General features: G+C 32.5%; 4 protein-coding genes across 4 annotated transcripts; 2 read left to right on the top strand and 2 right to left on the bottom strand.

Moving 5' to 3' along the window:
- Positions 1–219: 219 nt before the first annotated feature.
- LOC108551016 (uncharacterized) lies at positions 220–6,052 on the top strand. The gene is made up of 5 exons (XM_017905008.1): positions 220–418; positions 3,005–3,140; positions 3,389–3,528; positions 4,254–4,521; positions 5,740–6,052. Exons 1-5 carry the CDS (start codon positions 230–232, stop codon positions 5,805–5,807), a joined length of 801 nt encoding a protein of 266 aa, XP_017760497.1. The 5' UTR covers positions 220–229; the 3' UTR covers positions 5,808–6,052.
- Positions 6,053–6,258: 206 nt separating this feature from the next.
- On the bottom strand, positions 6,259–8,889 carry LOC108551013 (ribonuclease H2 subunit A). Its single transcript, XM_017905005.1, has 3 exons — positions 8,824–8,889; positions 8,325–8,527; positions 6,259–7,769 (listed from the first exon to the last, which is right to left on the bottom strand). The coding sequence occupies exons 1-3, from the start codon at positions 8,831–8,833 to the stop codon at positions 6,927–6,929; spliced, it is 1,056 nt and encodes a 351-aa protein (XP_017760494.1). The 5' UTR covers positions 8,834–8,889; the 3' UTR covers positions 6,259–6,926.
- On the top strand, positions 8,809–9,865 carry LOC108551015 (ubiquitin-like protein 4A). The gene is made up of 3 exons (XM_017905007.1): positions 8,809–9,068; positions 9,317–9,422; positions 9,493–9,865. Exons 1-3 carry the CDS (start codon positions 9,021–9,023, stop codon positions 9,789–9,791), a joined length of 453 nt encoding a protein of 150 aa, XP_017760496.1. The 5' UTR covers positions 8,809–9,020; the 3' UTR covers positions 9,792–9,865.
- Positions 9,866–9,943: 78 nt separating this feature from the next.
- On the bottom strand, positions 9,944–11,731 carry Gem2 (Gemin 2). Its single transcript, XM_017905006.1, has 5 exons — positions 11,601–11,731; positions 11,452–11,536; positions 11,195–11,353; positions 10,828–11,115; positions 9,944–10,108 (listed from the first exon to the last, which is right to left on the bottom strand). The coding sequence occupies exons 1-5, from the start codon at positions 11,705–11,707 to the stop codon at positions 10,016–10,018; spliced, it is 732 nt and encodes a 243-aa protein (XP_017760495.1). The 5' UTR covers positions 11,708–11,731; the 3' UTR covers positions 9,944–10,015.
- Between the last annotated feature and the right edge of the window lie 6,108 nt (positions 11,732–17,839).

Genomic DNA, 17,839 nt, shown 5'->3' with positions numbered 1-17,839 from the left:
GTCTGAAACTGACCTGGGCTCTCTGATACTAATACTTTAACCTGATCCATACAGGGACCTAACTTAATCTTATTTAAATCTCTTTCAGTCAAATTTCTTCATATTTATACAGAAGTATCGAGTTTTTGAAGTTGGGGAATCTTAATTTAACAGCTAAATTCGCAAGTAGTGGAGCTGGTAATAATTGTAATCCTTCTGATTTCTGATTTTAGACACGGTCGCGTTGAGGATGCTGGAACTGGTGGTGCCCCAGCACGTGGTCCGTGGTCAAAATATCAGATTGGAGTGTAACTTCAACCTGGACGGTGAAACATTGTACTCGGTGAAATGGTACAAAGACGGAAACGAGTTCTATCGATATGCACCGCAAGACAGACCACCTGTGCTCGTCTTTCAACTGCCAGGTGTCACGGCGAACGTAAGAATCACATTGTATTGATTTTTCCTTGTCTCGTGGCAATGCACCCCTCTCGCCGCGGTGCTTTCTATTTAAAGCCAGTCGCTTTTCATTTTTATCGCGTTCTATTGCTCAGTTTCCCCTCGGCTTATCCGTTTCCGGTGTACAAATCTCCCCGGAACCTTTTTGCCGCGAAACCTTATTATCCTTAACTTATGAATCTCAATCGGCAACGTTGGTCTAACATCCAACGCCATCTACATCCACGAATTTTTCAAACAAAATCGAAATTTGATAATTTTTCAAGAGGGCAGGACAGTTTGACGTACTCAAAAATTAGTGAATCTTTAAAGAAATACTGGAGAAAAGTAGTAACTTGATTAACATAAGCTTTTGTCACTTATTTCAATAATTTATAGGCTATGTAAAGCAACATTAAATTTTCAAACAAACGTTCCTTATTTAAATTTGTGACGTCATCATTTTAAAGTAATATTTTTCGATATGCACACCTTTCGGTGTGCAGGATTGCAGACAAATGGAGTTAGTGATATAAAAAAATCAAAATGGACTTGAAACTATAACATATTCTTTAGGCATTGACGTTCGAATATTTCAATTTTATTGAAAATTAACAAAATGGCAGCTATTTATACATGATCTATCGAATTTTTACGAAAAATGTCATTGTTTTTTGTTAATAACTTTTGAAATTGTTACCAATTTTTTCAAAATCGAACGTCAATACCTAATATACGTTATAATAAAGATGTATGCAAAATTTCATAATAATTGGTCGATTATATCTCGAGATATCTTGCACACCGTTTGAAAAACGCGTTTAAAGTTTCGGAGCGTAATTTTTCATACGTATCTTTAATTTTTCGCAAATCAATCATTGCTACCTCGTACATATGACCATCTGCTTCAACTTTAGTCTATTGCACGGCTGATAGACTGAATCTACGGGCAATTCGACTATTTTCAGAATTTTTGAACGATCGTCTATTAGGTGTTTTAATAACTTTTTCGTCAAGTGTGATGCATAGTGCAGCAACTATTGGTCTCATAATTAAATTCATAATGCTTATATGTCATATGACACTGAAGAAACCTTTATTGAAAATATTAGCAGCAATATAAACAGCAATTTTCGTGTTGATAATGACATTAGATAAACTTTCCTTAGAGCTAAACGCTAAATAGTATTATCAAAATTTCATTGTAATTTTGGGTCAATCCGTCCAAAGCAGACCAAAAGTAGACATATATCACGTCAATTTCTCGGCTTTTCTGATATCACGATCTACAGAATTGTTAGATGACTGTTTAGTCATCTATTCGTATTTATCTATGTACATTAGATGAACTTCAAACTGGCTAGCTTTCCCTTTTATCCCTTACTCATCCTTATCGCCCTATTGCTGACTCCAATCCTGAGCTTCCCTGCATCATCCTCCCTTAACTTCGATCTGTAGACATCCCCCACAACTTCCTAATTCACATATAAGTACTGCCAATAATCTGGAAATCGCCATTCTTGTGCTAGTAGTCAACCCTCACTTACTTCCTAATTCACATATGAGTATTGCCAATAATCCCAAAATCACCATTCTTGTGCTACTAATCAGCCCTCACTGATTTCCTAATTCACATATAAATATTGGCAATAATTTCAAAATTACCATTCTTGTGTTAGTAGACAATCCCCACTTACTTCCTAATTCACATCTAAATATTACCAATAATCCCAAAATTGCCATTCTTATGCTAATAAACAATCCCCACTTACTTCCTAATTCACATCTAAATATTGCCAATAATCCCACAATCACCATTGTTGTGCTAGTAGACAACCCCCACTTATTTCCTAATTTACATATAAATATTGCCAATAATCTGGAAATCGTCATTCTTGTGCTAGTAGGCAAGCCCCACTTTCTTCCTAATTCACATATAAATATTGTCAGTAATCCCACAATCACCATTGTTGTGCTAGTAGACAACCCCCGTTTACTTCCTAATTCACATATAAGTATTGTCAATAATCCCAAAATCACCATTCTTGTGCTAGTAGTCAGTTTGGAATGCTACTCTAAACTACATACTCGACCGCATCGTTCCTTTCAAAGTTCCCATGTCAGTTGTAGCGAAAATAAATACTTCCTTGGAGTACAACAGAATAGATTCCACGCTGATAGACAGTCACGTCAAGTCGTTCTACATGTGCTGATGCGTTAGGGCACGCAAGATCTCGAATCTCTAAGGTTTTGACTTCCTTACATCCAGAAATAATTTCTTTCAAAGAACTGCGTATATTACTTTTAACACTTCGGACTACTATTTAAAACAAACAAAAATCGATTCTTTCAAATTATCAAACTGTCCTACCCCCTTAAAGAACGTTATGTTTAATCTCCCCTTTGCTATTCGGTTCAATGAAATATTAAAACTAGGAATTCTCTAGTCTCGCGAAGAAATATTGGAACTAGGAATTCTCTGGTAAGAGGTTAGGATATGGGAGTAGAATGATTCGGGGAAAAGTTGGGTTAATTACACGGGGTTAATTGTCTGAGGGAGCTACATAGAAGCCATACTCTTTTCCAGATTCACAATTCGACCGAGAGATCGGTCGTTCTCTATTCCGTGAACCTAATGAGCACCGGAAGATACAGATGCGAGGTGTCAGCCGAGGCGCCGTTCTTCCAAACGGTCTCCGATCACTCAGACATGCTGGTAGTGGGTAAGAAACGTTCACAGATCGTTGCATCAGTTGATCTTCCTCTTACGAGGAACAGGAAGCGTTTTTCATTCTAACGAAAATACTAATCTCGACTTTTCTCGCTGGTCCTACTGAATTGGAAAACACATTCCAAGTTAATTTTAGTCCCCTGTCGTTTTTATTTTCTCCTTCTATTTTCCTTCTTATCGATCATTTAATACTACGCAAACACTGTCCAGAATGGAAAAAAAAGATAGTAAAACTTGCAGCCCTACCGGAAGACGGACCCGTTATCACCGGTAGACCAGGGAGACATCGTTATCAGGTCGGTGACGTGGTGCGGTTCAATTGCACTTCGGCGAAATCGAAACCAGCTGCCATGCTCAGCTGGTTCATCAACGGGGATCCTGTAAGTGACTTACGTGGGACAGTGGTGGTAACGTTCATGCTTGTCAGAGCCGTGAGACCCCGTGGGAAAAGCTGGTGACATTTTTCTTATACTTGCTCGTAATTGCTCCCTGCCATCTGATCAACTTCTCCCATTGTCCGTTCGCCCTTACCGCGTATATTGATTTTCAGAACAAGCATAGCGTGATGTTACACGAAGAAACGGTGTTCTGTTAATTGGACGAGCGAGGTGGATCGTTTAAAGCAGCTAATTGAAGTGTTATAAATGGTAACCATTCGCCAGTGCTGTACATTTGCCTGAACGGAGTGGAGTACCTATGGATGCACTCGAATATGGGTATATCTCGAGTAGCCCTTGCTCTTCGCTCTCCAATAAATGTTAAACGTCGATTATTTATTCTTCCATCTAATTTGCCATTCGCTTTGACCCGGAACTAGTCTTCTTCCTAAAACGACAGTCGATGTCCATTGGTTGTTTCATTAGTAATTATCCGACACAGGACTGGTTAAATATCCGTTAATAATTCGTGTCCTTCCACTTGTCCGCCATCTTTCCAAACACTGCAGTTCCTGGAGTTCGGTCTGACTCGATCACAGGGTCAACGCAGTGGTAACTTAGCCTGGTTAGCCTCGCTCGTTCAAGTGGAATTGCAAATTAAACCTCTCCCTAAACACGCAGCACCTGCACGTGAGAAGCAGCCCTTTTTTTTTTTTTGGTCGCTTCAGGTCGACACGCAATACTTGAGAGGGCCCCACATCACCGAGGTGGATCGCGAGGGTCTGGAAACGGCTGTGCTAGGTCTGGAGTTCCGTCTGCGTACGAAGCACTTCAAAAGGGGGGACCTGAAGATCAAATGCCTGGCAACGATAGCGACCGTATATTGGAAATCGAACGAGCTCAGCATAGAGGGTGAAAGGCCCCTCAAGATGCCGGTCATGGAAAGCAGAGAGACAAGGGCGCAAGGCCACACGCACGCGGAACATATCTTAGGAGGTAAGAAAAGAAATACGAGAAGTATGATATGAATGATATAACGCGAGATAGAACCGTAAAAAAAGTTATTCTTCGGAGCGAAAAGCATCGAAAAATGTAGAACGACGGTTTTTCATGGAAGCTTCCATTCTGAAGGAAAAGCACTTTGAAGAGATCACTTAAGGACGCGTGCACTTGACGGAGGAGCCTCAGTGGTTCCCATTCCTAATATTTTATGTTGTATGTGGAAGATATATTTGTTAGATCAGATTCATCGTTCTTCATACTTATACAATTACTATATTATTTGATTGTATATAAGTTACAGAGAAAATGCAATAGTCAAAAGTATTCAAACATTGAGGTTATACAGCCATCTTTGTTCTGGAAGCTCTAGTTTCCTTGCGTCGATAAATAAAGGTACCGTCGATAATGAAAATCATAGCCGATAATTTATCGATGGATAATAGAGAAGGAAATTATCGTAAATATACATTAAACTTTTTTTGAAAATATGAGAACCACTGTTATGCTTCAGTTAAATGCACGTGTATCAGATTTTCAAAGTCGCTTTTCTCATAAAATTAAATACTGAAGGGAAAAAAGCATTTTATTATTTTTAAAACGAGAATCATTTTTACTATATTTTATATCGTATTAAAAATATTGCGTAAGAATATTCCAAAATTTAAATTTGAAATACGAATTCAAATTCAAATTTAAATTTAAATTAAAAAATTCTGGCACATTTCGAAGAGAGCCTAAATTATATTAAATCCACGATGACATCCACTTAGCTTGTTTCATTTCTAAACGGATTTTCTTCCCCTCGGGGAGGTCCGCTAACCTGTAAACGATCCCCTACCACTGAAACATTAATCGTCAAGATCGATGCCAAGAAAAAAAGACTGGCTGTCAACGTGGAATCAGCGAAATATCGTTAAAAAAAACTGTTAGAACGAATCAGAGGCACGTTCGTTTGCCGACAATTTGCTGACTTATGGTTGCATGCCCAACGAACATCAGTAAACCTGTGTCAGTATCTGTGAATGCAATTCTCTCGCCAATATCGATCGAATTAGAACGACGATACGTTCCGATTTTTCACTCGAATTTCCACCGTCCATTTTATTTTTTGTTCTTTTCTTTGCCTCTGATTCGTCAGCCAAAATTGCTTGTTAAGATTTATCGTGCTTCAGTGACTTTTTATTTATTCTCTTTCTTTCTTTCTTTTTTCAGAAAGCGGGAGCAGCACATTGGCACCATGCATTCTGCTGCTGATAACTAGTTTATTGATTCTACGATAAGAAGAAGGACACAACGTGATGCCGCGTCCTTTTCGTGCTCATCCTTTTCAGGCCTCCAAACCGAATCTTGTGGAGACCCCTGTGTACTAAATTATCCGTGTTGTTTCTATTTTTTATAATCGCAGTTAGTGGAGTTAGCGAGGACATAGGCAAGAAAATATACTTAACAGAGATATACGTCACTATGTTAGAGTGTTAGAATATGGGTGGACGAGTAAATTCGTACTTAATCAGTTCATAGATTCCTGAACATCTGTTACAAATTTGCATACTTTCGTTATTTCTTTTCATATAGCGCCTCCTTGCTCTATTGATACGTCTCTGATAACTATAGTTATTCTTAAATTCTAAATTTACAAATAAGGTGTTCAGAAATTTATGAACTTACTAAAGGAAACATAATCATGGTTACTTCAAAGGTTTTTATTTAATCGTTGACACAATTCAGAAAACAGAGTTTAAAAAGCAGTCTCGATTTATAAATCTACGTTTATACATGTATCTTCAAACTCTTGACAGTGCGAAATTGCCACTCTACGTACTTTTCTTTTTCTCTTCTTCGTCTCTTATTGTTAAGGAAATCACAAGCGTAAATGAACGAGTTATAATCAATCAGAATGAATGAACAAACGCCGAGTATATTTATATTCTAATTGTACACGAGTGTTTCTATCGTCCAATCGCGAGAGAACAAGGAAAATTTTAACCCGGTGAGAGTGTTCTCTTTCGTCGTAGCTTTTATCAATCTAGTCGCTATTAATCAGCCGCAGAGATATGTTACTCTAGAAGTTATTGTGAGCCGTGTGTATGCGTGTGAATGTAGAGCGTGTTTTACCAAAGAACGTCGGAACATTTTGCGCTAAATAACATTCCTAATTGTTAATTACGAGTGAAATACATAGAGTGGATTAAAAACCACTCTCTGCATACGGTATTTTACTGTAAGAGCATTCTGTACATATGTACATAAAACGAACCGACTTTTATCTTTAACTTAACGTTCTGATAAATAAAGCGGCGTTTACGTCGATGAATCAGAGATAAGTTTCAATTTCGTTTAAGGATAGCTTTTTAACTATAAGACACTGTGTGTACTATTCGTATTATAAACTAGAAAAATCATAACATGGAAGTATTGAAGAGGCATCTGTCAGCAAAAAACTGATGGCGCTTCTTGAATTCGCAAGACTTAGTCGGCGATTTTCTGAAAAAATTGGAAATCTTTTGATCCCCATGATTCCCTGTATCTTCCACTTCTTCCCACTCAACGGATATTGCCTGTGATTCCAGAATCTTCTCAGCAGTAGACCAACTGAATCTGACAATACGTGGGAATCCAAATAGAGAATCTACGTTTTCTGACAGCCATTTTTTAGTTTCTGGATCATTCGGATATCCGCTTCCAAATTCCGTTGTTATTGGTCCCTCAAGAAAATGCCAAGCTCTAATAGCATGGTCTCGAGAAACTTTTGCGCAAATACTGGCAGCACTAACAATAGGATACGTGGAATCAGCCTTTTTTGCGACCGTTATCTTTATATCTGGAAAAATTTGCTCTAGTTTAGCCTGATATTTTTCTGGTTTACCCACCGTATCTACGTAGATCTCTGTAATCCTTGCACCAGCTTCGATTACCAATTTGGTTAACTCAATTGCAGAATTCATAGACACCTCGTTTAAAGAAGTTTTAACACGACGATACATGCTATTTGCGATAATATTGGGAGATATAACGTCCACAGCCCAACCTATAATTTCGTGCTGCCCGCAGATTTTGTCAAAAATTACATCCCTTTTCTCCTCTGTCAAACTCTTGGAATCGGCGCAACCCAAATCAACGAGAAGCTGTTTTTCCGATAGAGGTGCGTAAGAAATTCCATAAACCATGGGCCCTAAGACCGGTCCACGTCCAGCCTCGTCGATACCAAGCTGACACGGTTCATCCTTGCATATTTGTGGTACCTAGAAAAAGTTTTAAATGGGAAGAATTGAAGTTAGACACTTGATTTGTTCGAAAAATGACTTTTTCGCGAACAAACATTTATAGAATAGAAATGTATTATCAAAAAATCTATGGCTTAACAATTAAATGATGTTTATTTACAATAAGTTTATTCTATATTCTTGTATCATAGAAAATATATAAATATATAATTATCGAATTGCTCTTTTACAATCATGCTTTTTTTATTAAAATTTATGAAATTTAACTCGTTTTACAAGCATCTTTAAAATACATGATATCTTTTAAATTTCACCAATAATAAATCAATAATCTTATGTTTGCAAAAGAGCAAGTAGATATTACATGATATTGAAACAACTACATGCTGCTTGAAAGAGCATCTCATACTTTTTTACTTATGAACAAGGTCAAGTTAATGTTATGTTCACAATAACCTCATATTACACCATTAGATCTCAAGAAAATAACAAGTGAAGTAAATGATAAATAAAAGAATAAGTAGATTTCGGCAGTGGCATAAATAAAATATATTGTTTGTTTCATATATATACCTCTGACAAGTGAATTTTATTGATGCTGTGATCCCAAGCTTTGAAATACGGGGTTAGGTCTTCTCTGCAGGTAATTTCTATATCTTTCTCATGGTTAATACAATTTTCTTTTAATTTCATTTCTTCATCGTCGTCCATAACTTTGTTTTCTTTTTCCATAACGTTTACGAGTTTTGCCGCTCGAAATATATCCAACTTAACCTCTAAATAAAATGTCAATGTTCAGACTAACCGCCAAAACTGATAATACGAGTATCGATAGATCGTATCGAAATGTACTAAATGATTTTTTATTGCAAATGAACATCGTCTTTTTTAAATTGCAAGAGAATGATCGACGAAATCAATAAATTCAGTATAATCTAAAATATTTTGCAAACATGTGATCAAACAATCGGTTAAATACTTAAAAAAAGAGCAATCTCGATAACACGCATATATCGATAAACAACGTTCAGTATCGATCTCTATATTTGCACGATTAAGAGTTTCTGACTACCTGTGTGCATGTGTTGCGTGTCCTCGGTAGAAATAATTGATGACGCCGTGTGTTAGTAATATCGTGTGTCGCAAAATATAACCTCACAATAAAATGCTCGAATCCTTATCGGTGTCATTAAAGATCCCGTTCTTGCAAAGAATTTGATTTTACACAATCGTTTTGGTTTACGGACGCCCCGGCGTGCACATTACATCATGAAAATTATCGTGAAGAAGCTTCGAGGGAAACAATGCGTTGTTGACGTGAGTACTCAGCACTTTAATTTCTTTTTTCTTCTACTTATACCAATAAACGTCACACGATCAATTTATTGTATCTGTTAGCTACTAACGACTTTTCTAGAAATTTTCTGGTTCCGTGCACGGTATTCTTTTCATGTTTCGAAGTCAGCACATAATTTTTAGCCTTTTCTATTTGGAGTAGTTTTAACGATGGTTAAACACGTTTTACAGCATTTTGAACGGTATTAAGCAGTCATTTATTATAACAGATTACATCTTCGGATTCAGTTCTTCAGTTAAAGCACAAAGTCAGTGACCTTTTGGGCATAGATGTTCCACAACAAAAACTGTTGTTTATGGGCAAGACATTATCTGGTAAGATCTAAATTACAAAAGAAATATTGAAATTTTGGACTAGCAGCTTAATAGTGGAACAATCTTTTAGATGAAAATCCATTGAGTTTCTATCCAGGAATTAAGGATGGAAGCAAGTTAAATGTCTTGGTTGTTAAAAAGGCAGAGGAAGGATCTAGTGAAGGAAGGGCTTCACACAGCAAGTCTGGCATGTATCTCTTACGAGATGAAATTTCTAGAGTTCTGAGGCATTATTATACAGAGTCAGAGACAGAGTCAATAATCAATGAATTGATAAAAGACCTGAATAATAAAGTGAATAACCTTAATTACGATGACTTAGAACGATTAGCAACTGCGCTCCTCCAGGACCAAGAAAATATAGCTTAAGGATACTTTGGTTTCTCAATTTCTTGCTTATTATTTGATTATTGTAATACATTTTTATTTAATTAAAGAACGTTGCCTCATTGTACCCTAATAACCAGTAGTATATTTTAAATAATCGTTAAAATGAGGATGTGCAAAGAACAACAAATGTATTAAAAGGTTGGTTTTATTAAAACACATAAAGTATAATAATTGTAATTGCACTTAATAAAAGACAGGTGCTCTCAAGAATCAGCCAAATCCAACTGACGGAAATATCTTGCGACAAGACATATAAATAAATTCAGTGTCCCTATTTCATGTACTTCCAATTTCATCTAAAAAAATAAACAAGAAAAAAGGAAAGTAGTAGGCAAATTTAAGATTTATAATGAGAGGACACCAATTTTAGGTTACCAATTTTAATTCAACCTTTGGAACATATAACAAAAATTTTTTCTTTACAAATAATTCCATATAGAGGATGAGATTAGAAGTTATTTACTTTTTATATTTTTCATATAAGTTATAATGACTAATTATTCACCAACATTGTAAATATGTATCTCAGTTAAAAATTATTTGTATATTATTTTACGTTTATTAGCATCACTAGATAAGAAAATAAAACCAAGCAGGATTTTTTTCCTTTTAAAAACATAGAAAAAGAAATGTTCACATAGTATATAAATATTTGTACAATATACTAAATACAAATTATTTTATTTTAAATATTATTCATTCCAAAATTTGCATTTTGAAATAAATGTACTTGAATTCTGGTTTGGAATTGTGTAATATAACTTGTACCGATGACATACAAATATAAAATTATTTAAATTGGCATCCTAAAATTGGAGTCCTCTTCTCATTAAATGATAAATTAATTAGAATCAGAGTGATTTTTATGTCTCCTTTAATACAAGTAATAATATTATCTCTTTCTTTTTAGACTACTTTAATTCAATCCCTGATTTTTGTCAATGGCATTTAATATATATGCAATAAAATTGATTTGTTAAAAAATAAAAAGAATATTTTTTAAATCCATTATTACCGATTTTGCACGCATGATTGAACATACTCTAGCCAAAGAGCGCAAACAAGAACAAGTATCTGGAGTTAATGGCATTTCCAGAACAACCAACAATGCATAAATCCATTGCCCAAGTTCATATTCTATCTTATCCAATGTCTCAATATATTCCACTAAATATTCTAATATTTGTTCCACCATAGGTTGATTTAAACAAAAGATGATATCCAATGTTGGAATAATCCTTATTGTCTCTTTGTCATTACCTGATAAGGAGTTGATCCAACCTTTTTCGTCGTCTATTTGTGGCTATAATATTGAAATAATTAAAAGCACAGAAAATGTATATCGAGCAACAAATCAATGCACATGTTAACCTAACACATACCATATCAATCTTTGGAGGTTCCCATTTACGTTTCAATGTTTGAATTTCGTTCTTCAACTGACTTATATATAATCTGATATTGGAAAAGTCTGATACTTGGTATAATTGCCAATCAAGCGTAGGGCCAAGCCATGGTGGTGCCTCCACACAGCCTGATAACTTATAATGTTGTGTTTGCATGATTATTATACATTCAAGTAAGAGTAGAATTCTTATTTCTTGTGTAAACCATCGTAAAACATTGTTTGCAAACTTACAGGTTCAACATCAATTGTAGGATTTTTAAAACGTTTCCGATCAATATCGGCTACTACAATATCATCGCATTTTTGTGCTTCTATCCTGTAATGAAGCTACGTAGAATTATTCTTTCTTTTTTTTAACAATTTTTTACGGATTTACTTACACTACTCTTTTGATATATTCTTCTCCGGAAGTTGGTGGAAAGGATAGGTTAACATTTTTATCAATTTTTCCAACAATAAAAGCAGGTTCTCCCACATAATCTGTCATGTTGTTTATTATTTAATGAATATTTCAAACTTCTTTTTAATAGAATTGATTATTCATTAGATTTTTTTTATTTCGGTTTTTAAATAGGTTATATCATTTCTATCGAAATAGGTTATGTGTGAAATGAGTGCGAAATGAGTGAATCACATTGAAAACAAATTTTAAAAAAGGTGTATTTGATAATTGTAGTTTAACAATGTGCCAGTTATAGTATTATAAATATTTGTTTTTACCTGCTTTTCTTTTTAAATAATGTTGCCAGTAATCTTAATGTAGTATTATTTCGTAATAATTGAATGTAATAAAAAGGGTAATATATTTAGACCCTGTATATCTACAACATAAATGACATTTTAATTACAAGTAACATCGAAAATACTTAAAAATTTGAATAAAGCAAAGCACATTTATTTGATTACGAATAATGCTTATATGTCGAACTTCTTTAACCTTTAGATATTTTTAATTTTTTTAAATATTAGTTCATGTACATTATTCATTTTTTTAGAATAATAACGTTATATTTTTTCTGCCCAGACATGTATGTATTTCTGTATTCTTAATATTCTTAATATTGTCATATATTAAAGACAATTTATTTTCTAAAAAAATATATTAAATAATACATTTTAATATATACATAAAAAAATAGATAATGATAGATTAATTTTATAATTATAACCACTTTTGTATATGTTACATATATAATTTGTGAGATACATTTACAAGATATATGGAAAACAATTAAATAACTTTTATGTATTAATAAAATTGTAGTACATTATATATTAATCCGTCTATTCTTAATAACATATAGTCTTACAATAAATCACATCATGTTATAAATATAGAATATCTACATACATATAGGAACAAAAAATGTTATTGAAGATAATTACTTAAGTCAATCTCTAAATGTTAAATTTAATATCATCTTTTGAACTTCTTTCTGTAAATGAATTTATTTTGTATTTTAACTTGATATTATGCAACTTTGTTGCTACATTTGATTCATGTGAAAGTTTAATATCAAACTTACCAAAGAAATTTTGATATTAATTGAAAAAAAATATCAGAACAATATAATATTAATGTAGGTATACTTACGTAAATGCTATTTGAAGATATATTATAAATTTGATGCTTTAAACTTATGAATTAATTTGGCTTTGAAATCTTGTGCATTTATTTTCTTTTCACTTTTGAAATTGTGTTAGATTTGCAGGAACTTCAAATTCTAATAATCTCTTTATCATTTTTTTACTTAATACAGAATCTTTTTGTACTTTTTTCTTTTAATGTTTCCATATGCTGTGAGAAAGTAAAATGAAGATAACATTTACAATAATTAAAGTAGGATTAAAATTTGCATTATTTTTTTGTAGTTACTGTTTTTAAAATGCCATTTAAATAATATATATCATGGAAATTTGATTACTTAATCTTTTCTGTATTTATTTTTAACTCGATTTATGATGAATATAAAAAAAAATATTAAAAGAGATTGTGCAAAAATCGAGGTTACAAAATAAAGAACATAATGTTTACCTTTTTTTAAAATTTACTTATATATATGAACCAAGTATGATATTATACAATTTTACAAAGTATATCTAAAGTACTAATCAATATATAATGATATTTTATATAAAAGCAACTTATAATTTATGTTTATGTAATAAAAATAAGGTACATTGTGAAAACTATAATATTAATTATATTTTGAATGTATTATCGTGAATAATTACATATACATATACTTCTGCAAATAAAATAGCATTTATGATCATAATTTGTAATAACTTGTATAGGAAATTAGCTTGGATATACTCCAAGGGACTGGATAGTTTTAATATAGCTCAATATAATTTTTTGTTATAAATAATAAATGTTCCTGATAATGTCAATCTTGTGTTAGTGTTTTGAATGACTTATGTAGTCTAATATACTTAAATTTGAGACAAATATATTATTATCTTATTTTTATTTTGATTAATAAAGGTCTTGCTTAAACACGAATATTTGTCATACTAAAAGTTGTTTCTATCTATACTAGTAAATTTCTTGGACAATAAAAATGGTTTGCATCTGAGCTAAAAAGTTTTTGTTGGTGAGTAGAAGTGAATAATTAATTATCTACAAAATTTTGTTAATCTATTACTAATTCTTTATACATTTCTTAATCTTGGTTTGAATATGTAACTGTTTATTTGGAATAAACATTGTAATTAAATATATTGAAAAGAAAAAAATTAGTTTGCATTTATTTTATTGTTTTCTATTTATAAACGTCGATCTATCCAATTTTTGTTTTATTCTATTGTAAATTACTGTCTATCTTTTTCATTCTCAACTTTCTTAGAATACAATTCTATAATACAGTCTACAATTAAATATATAAAAATAAGACTATCTAATTAATAGGAGTAATGTAATTCTATTACTTTTATATAATTCTATTACACTACTCTCATTAATTAGATAGTCTTGTTTTCATGTATCTAATTATATTCATTTCATATATCTAATTAATAAGACTAATGTAATTCTAGAGTAATTAACCTAAAGTTAATGTAATTCTATTCAGTAGATGACACGTACTAAGTCAAACCATTCTTAGATCATGAATGAGAGATATAGAGGTATATGATCGATCTTGACAGGCGCACGTTCATTCGGCGTGATCTGTAATGACCTATGTCACCATCTATCGGAAAATTTACAAAATATCTAGAGTGTTTTCAAGCTTCCTGATTTTTTTCATAAGAATAAGTCAGATAGATGTCGCTAGTTTTCACTTTTCATTACTGTCGCTAGTTTTTATTTATTAATCGATATATCGAAATATCAACGCTTTTGAAACGTAAGAAAATTTATTTTACAAAACATAATGTGTCCTAGTTAAAATATTTACAGGATAAATATTTACAGTGAACAATATTTATAGGATTTAATAGTAGTTTTGTACCAACTTTAATGTCAACAAATATATCTTTTTTTTTTATAAAGAAGCGAATAGAAATCCAAAGGTTTTTTAATGAGTTTGTATTTCTTATGTCTACAATTGTAATACATTTTACATACAGAAAAAAATGATAGAATGGTCTTACATACGAGAAATATAAGATAAACGTATATTGTAAAAAATATTTTTTTATCTAATATCTTGGAGCCAGAGTCTTTTACCATTTTAGTGTGTTTCCGACATTACCGATTCTGCAAAGAATAAGACTACATTAGTAATTAGAATTAGAACTATATTGAGTTATGAAATTACAAATAAGGTATATGAGGGAATATTTCATTAGCACAAATAGAATATAGGACTTTACATGTGGTGATCACTTCGTATAGATGGTGAACGCATATCAAAAAGGAGTGAACTATAATACGACCAGAGAATATTGGAAATTAGTATTTACAAGAATTCACTTATACCTCTATAGGTATGTATATTTTTTATTAATTCTCCATAATAACATTAATATTTTATGGACTGTATCATATAAACGAAATAATTTGCGATAGCATTCATATCGATATACACTCGCAAAATTAGTTTTAATTTTATGTAGATTCATTTCTAAAAAAAAATTTTGAATAATGACATGACATTTTTTAGGTTATAAAAATACTCCATTCGGGTAATTATAAAATAGGTATTTGGTTATTGCTTTCCTATAATTAAGATAGGCTTTTGTGTAAAAAGGAGACAGATTGTAAGAGTTCCCTGATAGGCAATACTTTTAAATAAGCCATATTTGAACCTGCTGCTTTTTGTTGGTGAAAAATCAGAGGGTACATTCCGAACTTTTGGCTGGTGACTCAACCATTGTAAATTGTAATTTTTTTACAAAATCTTTCTAAAATTATTGCGGATGAACTGTTAAATTTCTTTTGACAAAAATTACTTCTTGTGTAATATAAGTACTTGAATTTAATTCTAAATATTTAAAAAACCATATGTAAAAATTATATATAAACATTTATTTTGTATTTTTATTATTCAGGAATTAATATCGTGTTACATATTGATTTATGGAGAAGGCTGAAATAATTTTCCTGCTAAAGTTAATCATTCGAACAAAACTTTTATTATTACCTGAATTAGTATGTAAGACAAGATTCAGTAGGTCAGTATTTAGTTACATTGTTCTGACATCAATTTTTCAGTAAATTGTGTGCGAAAATTTGATATATGGGATAAATGCCAAACAATGTCATGATATTTCTTAAAAATTTCTTTTTAACAATTTAATTGTAAAAGTGCAAAATAAAATTTTAATAGCAACCTTTTTATGGTAAAAGTAACTGTCTGTATTAAAGGAATAATTATTGATGAAGTTCAAATCACTATTAATAAAAGAAAAGAAAAATCACTTTTATTTGAATAACAATTAATATTGTCAAAATGTGTAAAAATCAGAAATAATTAGGAACATAATATTTTTCTATATAAAATCATGGTTGCAATCAACTATTTAATAATGATGAATAAAGTAGCATAGAACTACATAATTTTATACTTTATTTGAGATAATATTTTATTTATATTTCATTTGTTTTTAGACTTTATTCATAATTTCATCGTTAACTATAGTTTTGGTTCTGGCTAGCAGTAACATTGTAACTTCAGTCTATGTCGAATCGGTAATGTTGGAAGTGACATTAGAATGGTAATGCTCATAAAAGATTTGTATAATACTTTTATTCTATATTTCGCCTGTAGCAGTAACATAATTACAAATAACGATATTTTCTTGAGAATGCTCCTTTCCATTTAAAATTTCGTAATGTAATTCAATTCTTATCTTTTGTATCTATTTACAATACAATTTAAGCGAAACTTTATCGATCGATCTATTAGTAATCTGTTTTATCGATTTTTCGAGATTGTTGTCTGACTGAACTTGAATTTTATTAAAAACAAATTTTATTTTCTAATTCCTACTTTAATTTTATTGCCAACAAAATATTTCGACTTCTCTCCTTTTTTGATAAATAAAACCCACTCCTCGAATCCAACTGTTCTGGCCACAAACAGAAAACAAACTCGCGTTGAACAAGAGAAAATTTATACCCCTTTACAAATCGTTCTAAAATAATTGCGGACAAATAATTTCTCCCAAAGCGTCTGTTGGACCAGCAATCAGCTTAAAAAGAATTTTATAGCATTCATCACGGTAAAACTTTTGCTTAACCACTCGAGGACAAGGGTTCGTGTCCTATCTAATAAGAATGCTGTACCTTAAAGCTCGGTTTTACGTTTCATTACGAGAACGTTTCAGCAACGTGCAGCTGTATACCACAAGAGGCAATATCGCAGGAGCAACCCTTAAAAAAATGATTTTCGCCATAATCCAGCAGCTCTCCGTGGAATAATTTGCCCCAAGACGATCCCAAGGAAGCCAGCCTGTGGTTTATAATCCACGCTGTATTTCCATACAAATTAACGGCACACTTCGGAGCCTCGAAACGAAATTTCTGGCGTCTTTCGAGGCTAACACAGAGAGGCTGCGCCTCTTTCACGACACAAAGGGAAAGCCGGCTATTTGTCTGCTTCTCTGGCTGGTCTCTGTTATTAAAGCCCTCGCGTCTTTATTTCACTGGGCCATTGTCGAGCTTGGGAAAAAGCTTGCTGGAGTTTCTCTCTAGTTTGATAGTCTCAAAACAGGAACAGGAATTTCAGACGCCTTGTCTGCCGGAAATAAGTTTAGCCTGCAGTGTCTTTAATTCGCCATATGCCCAATGTTTCATGGCTCCTATCTGTAAACGTGGCTGCCATTTTATTATTTTCTTCGTACGACGAATATTATCGCCATTTTACTTTATATAATACTTTCAGGAACTCAAGTGACGAACCAATGGAACGAATCGCCATGTTCTTTCATCCTTTGCCCTTAATTTTGCAAATTTTGGATTTCTAAGATGAATGGACCTGAAACAGACGATTAGAATAATTTTGGAGTAAATATAGTGATGTTATTAATTTAAGTAGGGTTTAATATCGCATACTTGGAAGGTATGTTTCAACGAATGATTAATAAAATGGATCTAAATACGTGGTCCATGGAGTGTCGACCCTTTCAGTGACCGCTGTATGGGGGAAAAACGTGTCTGGATGCAGGAATG

This window comes from Eufriesea mexicana, unplaced genomic scaffold (assembly GCF_001483705.2).
Source record: "Eufriesea mexicana isolate 0111107269 unplaced genomic scaffold, ASM148370v2 scaffold3530, whole genome shotgun sequence".
In the NCBI taxonomy this organism is placed as follows: Eukaryota; Metazoa; Arthropoda; class Insecta; order Hymenoptera; family Apidae; genus Eufriesea; species Eufriesea mexicana.
The sequence above is the reverse complement of the archived record's forward strand: the minus strand, read 5'-3'. Positions and strand labels throughout refer to the sequence as shown.

What these genes read in the sequence shown, in the direction of transcription:
- Gem2 (XM_017905006.1), bottom strand. Translation starts at nt 11,707, where the DNA reads ATGACAGATTATGTGGGAGAACCTGCTTTTATTGTTGGAAAAATTGAT. An exon ending in CTACAATTGATGTTGAACCT is followed by an intron (nt 11,354 to 11,451) that starts GTAAGTTTGCAA and finishes CAACATTATAAG; the next exon opens with TTATCAGGCTGTGTGGAGGC. An exon ending in CAATCATGCGTGCAAAATCG is followed by an intron (nt 10,109 to 10,827) that starts GTAATAATGGAT and finishes TTATTTTTTTAG; the next exon opens with ATGAAATTGGAAGTACATGA.
- LOC108551016 (XM_017905008.1), top strand. Translation starts at nt 230, where the DNA reads ATGCTGGAACTGGTGGTGCCCCAGCACGTGGTCCGTGGTCAAAATATC. An exon ending in TGCCAGGTGTCACGGCGAAC is followed by an intron (nt 419 to 3,004) that starts GTAAGAATCACA and finishes ACTCTTTTCCAG; the next exon opens with ATTCACAATTCGACCGAGAG. An exon ending in CTCAGACATGCTGGTAGTGG is followed by an intron (nt 3,141 to 3,388) that starts GTAAGAAACGTT and finishes TAAAACTTGCAG; the next exon opens with CCCTACCGGAAGACGGACCC.
- LOC108551015 (XM_017905007.1), top strand. Translation starts at nt 9,021, where the DNA reads ATGAAAATTATCGTGAAGAAGCTTCGAGGGAAACAATGCGTTGTTGAC. An exon ending in GGAAACAATGCGTTGTTGAC is followed by an intron (nt 9,069 to 9,316) that starts GTGAGTACTCAG and finishes TTATTATAACAG; the next exon opens with ATTACATCTTCGGATTCAGT. An exon ending in TATGGGCAAGACATTATCTG is followed by an intron (nt 9,423 to 9,492) that starts GTAAGATCTAAA and finishes ACAATCTTTTAG; the next exon opens with ATGAAAATCCATTGAGTTTC.
- LOC108551013 (XM_017905005.1), bottom strand. An exon ending in ATAAAATTCACTTGTCAGAG is followed by an intron (nt 7,770 to 8,324) that starts GTATATATATGA and finishes AACTTTTTCTAG; the next exon opens with GTACCACAAATATGCAAGGA.